The sequence below is a fragment of the Orycteropus afer genome, unplaced genomic scaffold (assembly GCF_000298275.1).
Source record: "Orycteropus afer afer isolate SDZICR_OR568_19922 unplaced genomic scaffold, OryAfe1.0 scaffold00018, whole genome shotgun sequence".
NCBI lineage: Eukaryota > Metazoa > Chordata > Mammalia > Tubulidentata > Orycteropodidae > Orycteropus > Orycteropus afer.
In genome coordinates, this window is record NW_006921605.1 from 6,759,436 (window position 1) to 6,776,077 (window position 16,642).

General features: G+C 44.5%; 1 protein-coding gene across 1 annotated transcript in view; it reads right to left on the reverse strand.

Moving 5' to 3' along the window:
• Positions 1-15,202, reverse strand: part of UNK (unk zinc finger) — a 28,641-nt gene extending 13,439 nt beyond the window's left edge. The window contains exon 1 of the mRNA XM_007959643.2: positions 15,081-15,202. Coding sequence (XP_007957834.1) covers positions 15,081-15,184 — 104 coding nt within the window. The 5' untranslated portion in view covers positions 15,185-15,202. The remainder of the gene's footprint in view (positions 1-15,080) is intronic.
• Between the last annotated feature and the right edge of the window lie 1,440 nt (positions 15,203-16,642).

The window sequence follows — 16,642 nt, forward strand, 5'->3', positions numbered from 1 at the left end:
CAGGGTTACCACAGGTTAAGGACAGACACTAAGGCCCACGAGTGCCCCACCTCATGCCTCTTCTCTTTCACTCCAGTGTCCTCGGTCAGGGGCTGGGTACCTCCTAACATACAGTCTCCCTGCTCCAGCCTCTCCCCATCCTTCTTACACTGCATTGTGCTTACTCCTTCCAGAGCCAAATTTAATTCTCACTTCGCTGCTTAAAAGCTTCGGCCTTCCCTAGCAGACACTAAATAAGCACTAACTATCTGGCCTGCCATTGAGGCCACTGGATTCAATGGACCAGCATGTGATTGATCAAAGACGGCATAGACTGGGCAACATGTCATTCTGGTGTATGAAGGTCGCCATGAATTGGAACCAACTCGACAGCAATGAACAACACGTCACCTGGCATTCCAGGCCCCACACCTGGCCCACCGTGGTTTTCCAGCCTTTCTTCTCTTGACTCCTCTCCATTCTAGCCAGCAAGCCTACAGTCCTTGGGGTCTTGTGAATAGGCCTTTAACCTTCCTGCCTTTACTTATGTTCCCTTCTTCCCTGCAGAAATCTTTCAAAGCTCAATTCTGAATGACTCTTCTGATGCCACCACCTCCATGAAGCCTTCCATGACCTCTGCCTATCTTTTCCCACCCCACCTTGTCCTCAGCTAAAAGTTACCATAATCTAAGTTTTCAGACATTTCTTATGGCCCTTACTCTGCATTACATGTTAATAATGGGTGTGTGTTTTATCCATTACTAAATTGTAAATCCCTTGGTAGCAAGCTTTGAAGAAGCAAGCACAGGGGCTTGGCTAAGTGTGCCAAATGACTCCATCAAGGAACAGAAGTCACAAAAGGGAAGGCTCACAAAGCAATGCCAGCAGTCTTCCGGTGCCGCCCACCAGGCAGGGCGCCACGAATGGGAGCCTGATCCTAGGCCCTGTGTAAAGCCCTGCAGACAGGGCTGGAATGTCTTGCTCTGGAGGAGCTCCCAGACGGGCCTGGTGACCAGATGCAGGCCAGGCAGACAGCCCACTTTTAGAGAGAAAATGCTAACCTTTCACAGAAGTCAGTCAAGGACCTGTACCATCCACACCTAGCTACCAAAAACGTCTGAGAGCATTTCCCATTCTCCCTCTCCCCCTCGACTCGTGCGATGCAGCAAGGTTGTCCCCGGAGGGCAGGGAGGGCACCACTCAGCAATGACCCTAAGTCATGGCAACACACTGCTCCCACTCATCTTTCCATTCCAAGGCCTGAAAGCACAAGGTCTAAGAAGCCAGACAGGCCAAGACCCACTCTTCAATTCAACCAGCTTTCAGGAAGCCCAACAAGTCCTGGGGTCTAAGCAAGGAAGGGAAGACCCACCAACTACCCCACCCCTCCAAGATCCGGGAGGGGGCAGCGCCAGAGGACCACCCCCCCCCAAGATCTGGGAGGGGGTAGTGCCAGAGGATCAAATTCTTCACATCCCCAACCCCCAAGACTACCCTCAGCAAAGGACGAAAGAGAGAACACACACAAGCTTCGAACTGACACCAACAGTGGCTCCAGCGTGTCGAGCGGCCTCAGGCCCTGAGGAAATGAGACAGCGGGAGAAAGCCACAACTGAGAACAGAATGCAGGGACCAGCAGAACAGGGGGCACTGTGACTGGTCAGAGCTTCAGTAAAGAGCGTTTTCCAGTTTACCCCACCAGTGCTGACCTTAAATCAAAACTAGTCTTTGCCTTTTTTAGGATATTAACTACTCTACTAATATTTACTTAAAAATGAAAAACGTTTTATGAAAGTAACATGCCATTTATTTAAAAAAATTGGGAGAAAGAGAAAAGGGCAAAATCACCCTCAATGTCACCACCTATATTAGCCTTTCGGTAAATTTTCCTCCAGTATTTTTAGACAGATAGAGTCGTAATTACCACATCACTAAATTGCTTTACAAAACTATTAATACTCTTTTCTCTGAAACCTTTTAAAATCAAATACATGCATTTAAAAAATATTTTAATCCACTAATACTGATTTATTTTCTACACTCTTTAAATTATCATTATGCAAAGTTCTAAAAAGTAGCAAAAGCCAAGCTGTATGAAATCTAAATGTAATCATTTGTCCCCCTCAAAGCAACAGTGCTAATAAGTAAGGGGTTAGCCATAAACCAGGTAAGTCACCTGGCCCCTCATGAGGGAGGTGCTGACCAAGTGTGTTCCGTTCTCTTCCGGGAAGGGGTGTGAGAACTTCAACAAGCTGAAGAAACAGCAAGGTATGAGAGGCGACTGAGAAGAATGAGGGGCAGTGGAGAGCTGTGGCTGTTCTAATCCACCTCCAGTTCCCCACTCCTAGAACAATGGTCATGGTCTCACCCGTTCTACCTTCACTGCTGCCAACGGCGTCCTCCTCTCTACCACATACCAAACTCTAGGCTGTGGGTCAACAAACGTCTTCTGGGAAGGACTAGATAGTACATGTGTTAGAGCTTTTGGGCCAAGAGGCAAAATTAAGGATATTACATAATGAGAACAAATGTCCAAATTTATTATTAATGAAATTCAAAACAAAAGACAGTTTTTGCAGTTCTCATGAGAATGTATTTTGAGGGAGCAGGACAACGTTTCACAAAAATGGGCTCTGGTGGGTACAGTGGTTAAAGTGCTCCACTGCCCACCAAAAGGCTGGCAGTTTGAACCCACCAGCTGCTCTCTGGGAGAAAGATGAGGCAGTCTGCTTCCATAAAGATTGACAGCCTGGGGAACCTATGGGGCAGTTCTACTCTCTCCTATAGGGTCACTGAGTCAGGATGGACTCCACGGCCATGAGTTTGGATTTGGCTTCATCAGAATGGACTGCTGAGAGTCATTTACTAATCTTGAGTCTGTAGTGAGATTTTCCTTATTTCTTCTTTGAAGATGTCTTTTCATACAGATGAAAAACCAGCTGCTGTCAAGCCAGAGTCAGCTCCAACTGACGCGACCCCGTCTGTCAGCAGACCCGTGGCTCCACGGGAATCTTCAATGGCTGACTTCCTGGAAGCTGATCAGCAGGACTTTCTTCTGAGGCCCCTCTGAGTGGACTCATCCTCCAACCCTTCCACCGTCTGCACCCCCAGGGCCTGCCAACTACTGCTATCAACCCACGAAGATAGGATTTCAATCGAGCACACCTCGATTGCTTAGAAGACAATTATGGACTCTACTATCATCCTGATGTTTGCTGTTTCACCCACCTCTTCCAATCGAAGATCTGGTATAATAAACGTCTTGGTTACACAGGTAAATAGATTTCCAAATATGGAAATTTCCTTTGCATGCACACTGAGATCCCAAAGGACTGGTAGAACCAGTGTGCATTTGGAAAATATATCCACAGCAAATTTGTGGGTTTGAACTTGAAAACAGCTTGACGTGACTTGTGATTCAAATGACCAAAAAAAAAAAAAACCCACACTCACTCCCATTGAGTCAATTCCAATTCACAGCAATTCCCACTGCGTTTCCAGGATGGTAAATCTTTATGGAAGTTGATCGCCCCATCTTCCTTCTGGGGAGCAGCCGGTGGGTTGAAACTGCTGACCTTCTGGTTACCGGCCAAATGTCTTACTCACTACACCACCAAAGCTCCTTGATTTAAATGATGCTATTGCAAAATGACTGCAATAAGGCTTGTGTCTAAGCGCTGTTGTACCAAATTTTATGTTGAATTCATTAAGAAACATTATCAAGAAACATTATCAAGACTGCAGCAAGAGCTAATTTCCAAAGCCATTCACTATTCAAAACTAGTGGTTTGAGGGCAGTTCCTCTTGTTGAGAAAAACTTCCATCTCAGCCCTAAGCTCAAAATATTCCAGAAAATTTTACCACTGCTAAGCCATTAAACTGCTGTGTGGTAGGGCCAGTCCGGATATGAAGCTTCTATTTCCAACACAAATTCATGCAACTGATTATGGTTAAGTCCACGAGAGTGACCAAAGTCGACTGATGACCCACTGGTGATAGACTGAAATATCTTCCACAAAGTACCTGCTGATGAATATAAACTACCACAGGCTTTCCACGCCCTACATTTCACAAGCTTTGCCTATTTGTCCAATTAAACCTTTCTATGCTGCACACAAATTTTCACCACCATCAGTTCTAATACAATGTTAGCAGGTTACACTTTAGGCTGAGTTAGTGTTTTCTTCTTTGAGAAGTATTAACTGCTTCGAGAATACTCTCACCTGCAGTTGTTCCTATTCATACAGGTCAACTCCCAGTCATTTCAAACTGGGCACTGATGCCACAGAAGCAAACAGTGACATCTGCTGACTTGTTAATACAACAGTCATGGGAAACCAGCAAAATCACTTGCCTTCTTTGTAAACTGACTTTTGATGTTGCTCCCAATCTTACTGAAAGGCTGACAGTCTTGAACAAGTTTATTTTCTCTGGACACACTTCCTCAGCTGCTGCAATCAACAAAATGTAATTAACTCAATATTGGTAAATGGCTTTCCTTGCCTGGCTAACAAATGAGCCGTTCAGAAATGTACTTTGGTTGCAGCTTCATTTTCATTTTTGGGAAGAAATTCTGCTGCGATGAGCTATTCTCAAACTTTCAAACTGCTCTGACCGTTGCTTTCCTGAGAGTTGGGACTACTGTAAGGACATCTAATCTGGTGACGCAGCTGTATTCCTTCAGCTCAGCACAGCGACAGCACAAGAAAGAATACTGTGCCATCTAACTAATGACAAAATAATCCACCGTGACTCAACAGCGTGACATTCAGTTCATTTTTCTCTTTTCGTTTTGATGCGATAGCCACACATTGGTAATAAAAAGTAAGTGAAACGTTGTGGTGTGCCGATGCACATGGTACTGAAACACTACCAAGTTACGCCTGTCACTGTGATTGCTGTGCACTAAGCAGCAATATGAAATGACGAGGCTGCCACACGTGGGCTTGGTCGCAATCACGCAACTCTGCAGCTGAAGTGTGAAAGCAGTGAATGAGTGAGCATGGGTTCCAATAAAACTTTATTTAGGGAAACTGGAATCTGAATTTCATATAATCTTCACATGGCATAAAATACCATCCTTTTGATTTTTTTTCCCCAACCATTAAAAAATCCAAAAGCCATTCTTAGCACATGGGCCATACAGATGCAGGCAGTGGGCTAGATTTGGCAGGAAGGCCATTGTGTGCAATCCTTGCTTTAAAGAGCTGGTATTCTCCGACACACCACACCCTCACCCCACACCACCATCCTCTTGACCATGTTGTTCCCTCTGACTGGAACACTCTTCTGGCTGCTTCTCTGCTGAGGGGCTCCCTGGCCCTGCTCAGTGGTGTTTAAGGTCCCCCTTCCATGTTCCCACTGCACTGTGAGAATACAGCCAGTGCGATCCCCACCTCTACCGATTTCCCGTGCTCTGCACACAGACACATCTAACCACCTTTGTAACCCTGCACACAGCCAGCCCACGGGAGATGTTCAAGACATAAACCCCCAAGTAGTGCAAGCCAGTCAACAGCAGAGATCCAGGGACCTAGCCAAACAAAGAAGCAACTCTCATCTCTGACCAGACGCTTCTCCCAGAGATTAGGAAGCCAGTACCTCTTCTAGCTGCCAGCCACACATCTGCCAAGCCATGTTCGTCACCCCAACCCTAAAATTGAGCTCTTTGGCCTCCTCACGTGCAAAGCAAAGAGCAATACTGAACCAGTGGGATGGGTAGTGCCCTGCTCCTATGTTATGATGGTTACTGGGGACATGTGGAGACCACCAGAGGAACTAAATTCCTTTTTCCATTCCCTCCAAAAACTAAATGGTATTATGATGACTTAAACCAAAGATACAGTAAGTGAAAGAGAAAATAAAAATATGTACCCAGATTACAACTAGGTAAACTATATACAGACAGAAAAACCGGTAGGGAAAAAATCCAGACAGTGTTATTGATTTTAATGGTCATCTTTGCCTTTTCTTTGCTGTAATTGTGATTACTTATAGAATTAAAAAAAAACACTTGTTAGGAAAGAAATCCATGATGTTAGTGAAAGCGTGACAGGGAGTCTATCCTGATCCAAAATTAAAGGAAAGGTAGGTGCTGCTGAGCTAGGAGAGTTCCAGTCAAAGTGAACTGCAAACTGTGGTGAATCTCTTTGTAAAGTGAGTGGCTGAATGGGGTCCTTTTTATGACTTGTACCATCTGATTTGGACACATCAAGAGAGTGGTCAGATTCGAACAGAGGCAAACAGGTAAGACAATGATGGCCTATGTGGAGCTAAGACAAACCAACAGGGAGTGTTGAAGCTGCAACACAGGATTTGCTTAAGACTTGGTGAATCCCAATACACACAAAGAAAAGTGAGCCGGGAGCCCAGCGGAGGGAACAGACTGAGGCGACAGAATCCGCTCACCCCAGACGCCCCTGAGCCTGGAGACACAGGTGAGGGGTTGATAGCTGGAGGGGCCTGAGGGCCAAGCAGCATGAGGAAGCACCACTCAGAGGCAAGTCTGTGATCGTCACTCGCAAGGCTGGCCTGGCACAGCACCAGGCGGAGATCGGGCAGCTTGATAGATCTGCCCACACACCTAATAAACCACCAATGTTCCATGACAGCCAGTCTTATAAAATGTGAATTTCATCGTTTTAAATATATATAAGCTTTATCAAGGAAATGGAATCTTAACCAGAAGGCTGGCGGTTCAAACCCACCAGCCACTCCTTCGAAGGAAAGTTGGGCAATCTACTTCTGTAGTGATACCACCTCGGAAATCTAAAGAGGGGTCACTATTAGTCAGGTCCAACTCGATGGCACATAACAACAACAACAAATACATACAAGCTTTATCAAGGAAACGGAATCTTAAAATGTAGGAAACAGACCTTAATATAAACAGACCTTCTTAAATATTCTTTATTCTAACCACAATATGATAGGATTCTGCAACTAATATAAAAGGAAAGAAAAAGTCACTGTTAAAGATTACATGGTAGTACCCAGAGGCCCAAATAGCACTTCCAATAACCTACCGTCTTATATAACCTCACTGCTACTTCTTCTCTTTGCCATGTGTAATTCCCAAAAAGAAATTTAGTCATAGAGCTCACAGGTAGTGGTTTACCAAAAATTCATTTTAAGTTTGAGAATAAAATATGTGTTTTTTAACTTGGATGAGACTATTATAAGAGTGAATTAAAAAAAAAAACAACAACTCTGACTGCCATTGAGTCAATTCCAAACCCCACTAGGTTTCTGAGGCAGTAAATCTTTACAGAAGTAGATTGCCCCATCTTCCCTCCAAGGAGCAGCTACTGGACATGAACTGCCAACCTTCTGGTGAGCATTCAAATGCCTTAGGTACTACTATGCCACCAGAACTCCTTTAAGAGGGGGGATTTAAGAGTCCTAAATCATTTGTCCATGCATGTGTGTACATGGGGAGCTCTGGTGGCATAGTGCTTAAGGCATCTGACTGCTAACCAGAAGGCTGGTGGTTCAAACCCACCAGTCATTCCTCAGAAGGAAGACTGAGCAACCTACTTCCATAGTGATGCCACTTTGGAAATCCAAGGGTCACTATGAGTTGGGTTCGACTCGACAGCAGTGAGTATGGTTTTTGGTTTGGTGCATGCACGTCTTTGTTACAATCCAAAACTCTTTTCTCCTTTCTGAAGAACCAGAACTACCAGCAAATTCAATGTTTCTGTTGTTGTTGTTGTTGTTAGGTGCCATCAAGTCATCTCCATCTCACAGCGAACCTACGTACAGCAGGACAACAACACTGCCCAATCCTGTGCCCTGTTTCTAAGGACACACATGCTCATATTATGTTCTGACACCAAACATGACACAGAAACAGTCTAACTTTACAACAACAGCCACACCAGTGGAAGTTACCAAAAATGGCTTTTAAAAAACAAGCTTAAATAAAACTCAACGTGGTGGTGGGCAAACATCTGGATGATTCTGATAAACTGCTATATAGCTGTGGAGATTTGGTGTCCAAAATCTTTTGAAGTGGTCTGGTTTCGAACATTCTCTCTGGCAAAAAAAGAAGCTTAGACAGTCAATATTATTCAGGCAAACAAAATGTGTCTAATGAATTTCTGAACGTGTCTGAAACTTTCAGTCAGGTTTTGATCCCATCACTGGCCTTTAGCCAAAAAGCAGACAGAATAAGCTCTTACAGACAGGATGAATTTCCAAGATACCTGAGCACTCTACACAAAGTAACTCATTTAATCCCACAACAACTCACAAGACAGGTACTGCTGGTGTCTCCTGGAAATTGACACCCAAAGAGATCAATCACGAGTCCAAGGTCACACACCTAGTAAGTGGCAGAGCTAGGTTTCAAACTCCTTGAGTCAGTGCTCTCAACTTCCACGCTGACTCTTAACTAAGCTTTTCTTAATTAAGCTAAAGGCAAAATGAGAGTAGTAGCAACCAACATTAGTGGCTCTCTACGAAGTGTTTAGAGTACCTCAGGGAGAGGTTATGACAGGCCATAATTACACCACCACATATTAAGTTACTAAAATAAGGCCAGAAAAGTTACATTTTTAACATGCTCTGCTGGGTATTTAATATTTACTTTACATTTTCTTTACAAAGCACTTTTAGTTATTTATTTTAGTAAACTTTAGTTACTTTTTTTAAAAATAAGAAACTGCAAGTATCGATCTCTAGTTTTTGTTATGTTTGGCTGGGTTTGATTCATACAAATCCTTAAGTGACAAGCTACAAAATGCCTCGCACGTCTTAGAAGTAAAAGTGACAGCAAAAAGAGACAGTGATGTTCTTACCAAAACTAGTAAAAGCTTAGATAAAAACTATTACTTAAAACTTCGAGTCATAAAACATCAGGCCAAAGGTTTTTGTCAATCTCTTCTTCTCTGAACCACTGAATTCTTCAATGGGGGTAGTTTTGTGAGTCGGCCAAAATTTCAGAGGAAGGCAGAGACACAAGCCTTCTCTTCCTCGCCAGAAGTCACTCTATTAGGTAGGACTTGTGGTGGCCATATGGTGTTTCAACCACTAATAGGAAACAAATGAGTCAACTCATGAACATGTAAAGCAAACTGTGACATAAAGAACAAGGGAAGGGGAAAAACATTCCACTAGGCTCAGCTATGACCTGATGACACTGTCCCAGGCCTTAGTATCTTATCTCCTAAAGATATTGAGCCACCAACAGGAAAAAGGTCACCTCACAGAGAAGCTATGAGATTTTAAGTTGCTAGACTCCTTTCCATCTTCTCCTCCTGCTCGGCTCTTGATACTGCTGTCAAACTCTATACATAGACAAAGAAAAAAGGGATGAAAGTTGAGGGACTTTATAGAAAAATAATAGAAACTTCTTGTGACTTTTTGAATTAAAATATTCTAGCCTTTGATATCACAGACACACAGTCTGCCCTCAAAGAAATGCCCATGTGAACCTTAAAATCACCACAGTACCTGAAGAATGGAATTAATTTTAGCAGGACAGCATCCGTCTCTCCCACCCACCCACCCACCCAAGGAAGTAAATATAACTCATTTTATAAATACACTGGGAAAAATCTGCTTGTTGCTCTGAAATTCAGAGACCATTTAGAGGACAACTACCAACAACCTACGCTGAGTAAGAACTTCTTAGCACGAAGGCATCTCCACAAACTCTCAACATGGAGGCATTCACCTAGAATGGACACACATGGCAGAGCTACTGAGAAGGCTGGGAAAGGGTGCCCCGGAGCTTTGCAAACTGCAGGCCTTGCTCTACTGAACCCAGGCTCCTGCGCCTGGGGTGCCCTCAGGCCCCTCCAAGAGCAGGGGCCCTGATTTTTTATACCTCACATAAGATAAAATTTGCCCTTGTGAAGTGTACACTGTAGTAGCTTTTAGTGTACAGTTAGTATGTTGTGCAACCATCACCCCAAAGGAAACCCCATACCTATTATCGTATCATCGATTTTACCCAAACTTTCTCCACAAGTATCTCTGTTGCCCAGGCAGGTATTTCAATATGGCTGGCTTGGGATGAATCTATAGAGTATCTATACAGTAAGAAAACAAGAAAGCTACGTTGTCTATAAGGAAACTGATCCCAAATTCTTGCCATTTTTAACAATTAGGCTAATGCAATTTTTATATATTGATTAAGAATGGCAGAGAAACTTACATTCAACATCCATCTTCACATAACACATGAGTGTGCCCCAAATTCCTCCAAGATGTTAAAAGAAGGAAAGGCAATCTATTATGATTAGCCATTAACTGTCCATAGTTGAAATTTCAAAAGACAGAGACTCATATGACAGCAGAAAACCTCCTTTAGTATCAAGTATAGCTGGACTAAAAAAAACAAACATAAACCATCATCAAATAGAGCCCAGTTTGGGGAGTTAATCACCAGATCAAACCACCATATAAAGTGTTGTGGCTTTCAGTGCAGCCTGACTTGCATCACTCTTCAGACATGGCATTTCTCCGAATGAGAAAAACCACCTTTAGGCAAAGGTCAGGCAGGAAAGGCTGCAGATGTGTGTGGCTCAGGCTGTGGCAGGGCTCTATGACCGAAGTGTGCCCCTGGCTTCTAAGACACACAGGAAGGAGGCCTCACCTTCAGGCATCAGGGTGTTGAAAGCGGGAGGAAGTAGGTCCATGAGGGTGTCCTGCTATTGTGCACTTATCTGAGGTGCTACTTCCAGACAAGGAGCTCCTTTAGAGAGTGTGCCCAAGGTGGATTGCTCTAAGTTGCTCTCAGAGTTGTCCAGCTGCCCTCACCAATAAGTCAGTCTTTGTAGGTTGATAGAAACCATCAATCAGAGCAGATGCATATGGACTGTGGGGAAGCCTTCTTTAGTATCTAACATAGCTGGATTAAAACAAAAAAACTTAACCATTAAGCAAATCTTGACTTTAATCATTAACTTAGATTATAGCAAAAAACTAGGTGCTCAGCTTAAGAACCTACCCTTGGCATGGCCACTTAACGTGGCCATTGCGTGAGCTTGACCGAAAGCCACACAGAGCCCTTAATTTCTGTCCTGGAAGAAAATAAGCTTTACTTGATAAACAAGTCAATAAGATCAAGAAGTGTTTATTGGTAATTTCACTCATTCTCACTGAGGTTGCTAAGTAACACTTCTGTGACTTCTGCAGTGCAAAAAGTTGTACTCTAGTATTTGCACGTTACTGCAATTTGCAACAATGACTTAAATATATGTTCATGTCCCAGATTTTCTAAAACACAATCAGACCCAATCAAAAGAAGCTCATGACATTTACATAATATATAAACAAATGCTTCAAAATAGTTAGTTATGTAAGAAGTACTACTATGCTATCCTTGTTTAAAGATGTCCAGCAAAGTCTCACATTAAAATGATGCCTGGGGAGATGAGGCTACTGAGAGCAGTACACCACGAATCGACCAGGGGAGTCAACTGATTTCCTACCTACAGGAAATTGCCAAGTGGCTAGAAAACGCCAACAAACCCTTACTGAACCACAATTTCATTTTCTTTTAAGACCAGAACATTTAGAAGTCTGAGGATCAACTGCAGTTGAAAGAATGTAAAAATGATGTCATGTCTATAGGTATATGCCCTCTTACAGGGTCAAAATAATGACATCAGAAACCTGGATATTTTAGATGGCAGTTTTTTGCAGCTTTCCAACTATAAACTTACAATAATATAACTGTTATGCAATAGAAAGTCCAAAGTTAGTGGAACTTGTTGATACATTTCTAGATGTTATTGCTCTAAAATCTCTTATTCTTAAGCCCTCTAGTATATAGGATGGACCTGTTCTGAACAGAGTTGGATTAAGTTTCATCTTTGTCAAATCAAAAGACAAAAGGAGGTCAGATGGCTCCTGTACTGGAGAGTGTTAATGCATGCATATTATCATTTTAGTGAGTGCTAATCAAACACCTGGAGCTGTACAACCGAAAAATTCAGATATAAATGAATTTTCCAAGAGGATTTCTCAGGGGCTGTATCCCTGAGGCCTAGCACAAGTGCCTGCCACACCAATTTGCTTCCAGCAAATTAGTTTCCCTTCAAGCAAGATTATCCAAGAATGGAAAAAATGCCACCAAGATCATTATACTTCAAACTATGTTGGAGCTATGGTGACACAGTGGTTAAGGCATTTGGCTGCTAACCCAAAGGTACAAGGTTTGAACCCACGATCTGCTCCATAAGAGAAAAATGGGGCAGTCAGCTTCCGTAAAGATTTACAGCCTTGGAAATCCTATACAGTAGTTCTACTATACCCTATAAGGTAGAATCGACTCAATGGTAGTGGGTTATTTTTTGGTTTTCAAACTATGCTATGAATAATCTTCTTGATTTAGGAAACGAAGGTTCAAACTCTAGGACCTTAGTTGTGACACAAGACTAAAGGGCAAGAAAGCAGGCATCTAGGAGGGGCAATTTTTGCTCTTGGTGGATTCGACTGTGTTTTCCAGGACGGTCTGCTATTATGATGAGTGAAAATCAATTTCCACAGAACCTTCTTGTGGATTATTGCCTGGATGACAGCCTATCTACGGCACTTAACGACAGCAGCATATCACATCATCTAAGATCAGCTGTGAAAAGATACAAGATTAATGTAACTGATGTATTTAAAAAAAAAAAGGCTAAAAAGGCAAAGTTTTATGTCAGGAAAAAAAATATTTAAAAAATGGGTCTAAGTCTGTATTCATCTATGCAATCAATGCAATAGAGAGAGGTCATATTCAGATGAGAACAAATTCTGGAAATCTGTGCAACAGAGAATGAAAAAATGCTGAACAGCTGCAAATATAATAGAAATAGAAGTCAAAATCAAAATGTTCCTGCTCCCCAACCCCAAACAGATGACTTCACCTAAAAAAAAAAAAAAAAAACGTCAAATATATGGGTCCCACTGTCTGTGTCCTCCTCCTCCTCGCTCCTCACACCTGGGATGACCAGGAGATAGACGTCACCACAGCATCTGAGCTCCCTTAAATCTGCTAAGGAAGACAACTGATGTCTAGCTCTGACTTTCGGAGATAAAGACATTAAACTAAAAAAACCACAAATTAACAGACAGGAACACCTACAACCTCCAATCCCCCATCAAGCTTGGGCATTTCATCTACTCCTGCTGGTTGACTAAGACCTCAAGAATGAAAAGACAGGTTTAAAACAAATGAACATCAAGAGAAGAAAGACTCAGACATTTACACAGCCACTGCCTTGTTCCATCTGTCAATTCCAAAATGATCAGAAAGTCTGTCCAATCAAGCCTCCATAGTACACTCAATGGCAACACAACATCGATTCACAGCAAAAACAAAAGCTGCTGAAACCAAGACTCACAAAACTCAAAGTATTATAGATAATTTATTGAAAAACCTGCCAGCTTTCTAAAGATTACACTGCTGTTTGACATTATTCAACTGGTCAGTAAGTATTCTCTGAGGTAAGCCCACCTCACCAAAACCAATGGAAGGACTTGCTGAAAGAACTTGGCAAGAAAGCAAATCAATGTCCACATTAACAAGTTACGTTAGCATGAGTCAGACCGCACAGTCAAGGAAAAGCCTCAACGATTTCATCCAATAGCAGAGGATCCCACAAAGAAACCAATACCGTTTCTACTCAATGCTTCCCAACCCTAGTTGGTCTACTTTCTGTTGGTAGGTGACAAACAGCTTTCCGCGCGTTGTCCTTCTTTCTACTCCAACAGGTGCTTCCTGCTCTTGGTTCAGCAGGTGGCATCATGGTATGGCTCTTAAGGGTATTCAACTCCCCAGACTCCAAAATCTCCAGCAAATCTTATAGCTGGGGACCCTTCTAAATATATGCTCACCACTCAGGAGCCCATGGGAATGACATGCAACCAAAGCGCATCAGAAAAACGGAAAATTTCGCTTAAGAGGACTGGTGGTGTAGTGCCTAAGGCATTTGACTGCTAACCAGAGGCTGGTAGTTCAAACCCAACTGCCACTCCTTGGAAGGAAGCCTGGGCAATCTACTTTCGCCAGTACCGCCTCGGAAACTCAAGGAGGGGTCGCTACAAGTCGGATTTGACTCCACGGCAGTGAGTTTGGTTTGGTTTGGACAGACTACTTCTCTTCGTTTTTCTTTCTCCCACAACACCTAGCCATAGTGAGGTGCTTAATGAACAATTTAAAAATAATAGTAATAATAAAAGGAGCTCTGGTAACATAGTGCCTAAGGCATTTGACTGCTAACCCGAAGGCTGGCGGTTCAAACCCACCACCACTCCTGGGAAGGAAGGTTGGGCAATCTACTTCTGTAGTGATACCGCCTCGGACACCCAAGGAGGGGTCGCTATGAGTGGACCTACTCGAGGGCACATAACCACAGTAGTAATAAAAAGGAGAAGGACTTAAGCAGATTTCCCTGAAAGAGGTTTTCCACCATCCTGGACTCTGTAGTGTCGGTATGTGGGGCTCCCTCTGATGCCACATTTCAGTTATGCCTGTGGACGTACTTCGTACCCCACCACCCTCCAGGCCCTGCCTCAGGTTGGGTCAGCTCAGTCCCAGAAGAACCGGTCGTGGGCACACACTGACATGATTCCATCTTTTTATGTTTATCTAAGTCAACTGTGTAAGTGAATTCAAGCAAAGGTGCCTTCAGTAGACAACATCCGGGCCTTCTAGACAAAAGGCCTCCTGTGCACATTACACGGAGTCTCCTGACAGGATTATGCGCCACTCGTCATTACCAGGTGGGTCTAGGGCGATAGCTACAGAAGGCATCTTGGTCGTGTCTTGGACTTCCCATCACCCCTAAAGTGCCTGGTACTGTGGTTTCACGGTCTGAAGAACAGTTAGGCCTCGAAGGCCTGGCCTAAGACGTGTGCGCTCCAACCGAGCTCCCGCCTTCCCCACTCAGCAGTTGGGACCGAGTTTCCCGCCCCACAGCCCGACCGGAGGTTGGTGGCAGTTGGAGGCGGTTGGGACCGGCCCCAGCAGGTTGGAACCGGTCTGGGCCGGGCCGGAGGAGGAAGGGGGGAGGGAGAGGCCGCCTCGCGCTCTCCCTGCGCGCGTGACTCACGCTGGCCGCTGACGTCAGGCGTGCGCGCGCGGCGGGGGGGGCTCTACGTACGTGTAGTGCTGCGGTTTCTCGGGCTGTGCCTGCAGCACCTGAGCGGTAGCGGCCGGGGGCGCCGAGGAAGCTGCGGAGCCGCCGGGCCCGGGGCCCTTCGACATGGTCCTGTCTTCCTGCCTCTTCGCCGCTCCCCTTTTATTATTCAGTCTGCGCGGTCCGCGCCGAGGACCCAGTGCGCCTGCGCCGCGCCACGAGAACGTGAAGACCCCCCGCACCGCAGCGTGGGTTGCTGGGAGTTGTGGTCTTGTGTTCGGATGGAATTTTACCCTCGGCAGAGGGTTGCTGCCAGAGGAAGGGACCACAGTACCCAAAGATCTTTGCGGACGGTAGCCCGGATACTGAGGGCCCGTAGCGGCTTCTGGGGATTGTAGTCCGGCCGAGTTTCCTTGCCAGGCATTTCTAATTTCGTAGGGAAGTCTTAAAGAAGCTGTGGTAATGTAGTGGTTAAAACATTCGACTACTAAAAAAGCAGGTTGGTGGTTTGAACCTACCAGCCGCTCCGCGCAACAAAGATGAGGCAATCTGCTTCTCTAAAGATTTATAACCTTAGAAACCCTGTGGGGCAGTTATAACAATTCAATCCTGCCCTTCCCCTAAAGGCTCACTATGAGTCTGAATGGACTCCATGACAGTAGGCTTTTTGGTTTCGGGGAGCCTTCAGAAGCACTGGTAGCGCAGTATTTAAACTCTCAACAGCTAACAGAAAGGTTGGCCATGGAACTGACCAGTGGAAGAAAGATGTGGCTGTTGTTGTTATGTGCCGTTGAGTCGGACTCAACTCACAGCGAGTCGCACCCGACTCACAGCGACCCTCCTTGGGTTTCTGAGGTAGTATCACTACGGAAGTACATTATTGCCCAACCTTCCTTCCCAGGAGTGGCTGGTGGGTTTGAACCTCCAGCCTCCGGGTTAGCAGTCAAGTGCCTTAGGCACTATGCTACCAGAAAGATGTGGCAGTGGTCTTCATAAAGATCTGAAGCCTTGGAAATGCTATGGGGCAGTTCTGTCTTACACGGTCGCAGAGTCAGAAATCCGTTTGATGTATTTGTTGTTGGTTGGTTGGTTTTAGAGGACACTTTTCTTGAAACTGGAGCCACCGGAGTAGAAGGTGGCCTAGAGCTAGAGAGGCATTAACAATGTCTGGGAATCGGCTTAAGTGTCATTTCACTGACAGGAGTGTAATAATTACGTCGTGTTACTAAGCCTTGTACTTGGAACGTTTGTTCTAACGCCATCTCAGAGCAGTGCTTAGAGCAATAGAAGCCTCTTTATTGCCCCTTCTTAGCTTCGGGCCTTTGTACTTCAGGCACCTGGAGCCCAGCCCGTTCTCCTTACTACCTCAGGCACATGAAGGAAAGTCAGGCCCACCAGGAGTCAGCGTGAGACACTTTGCTAAAGAGGAGGTACACTACAATACCCATTCCCGCACCTTCGCTGAGGCGCTCCATAAACCTTTCTGTCGTTTGTAACAGTAGAATAGCCCCATAGGGTTTTCTAAGCTCTAACCTTTGAGAGGCGCCCTCATGCTGCAGAGGTTAAGCACTCCACTGCTAACCAAA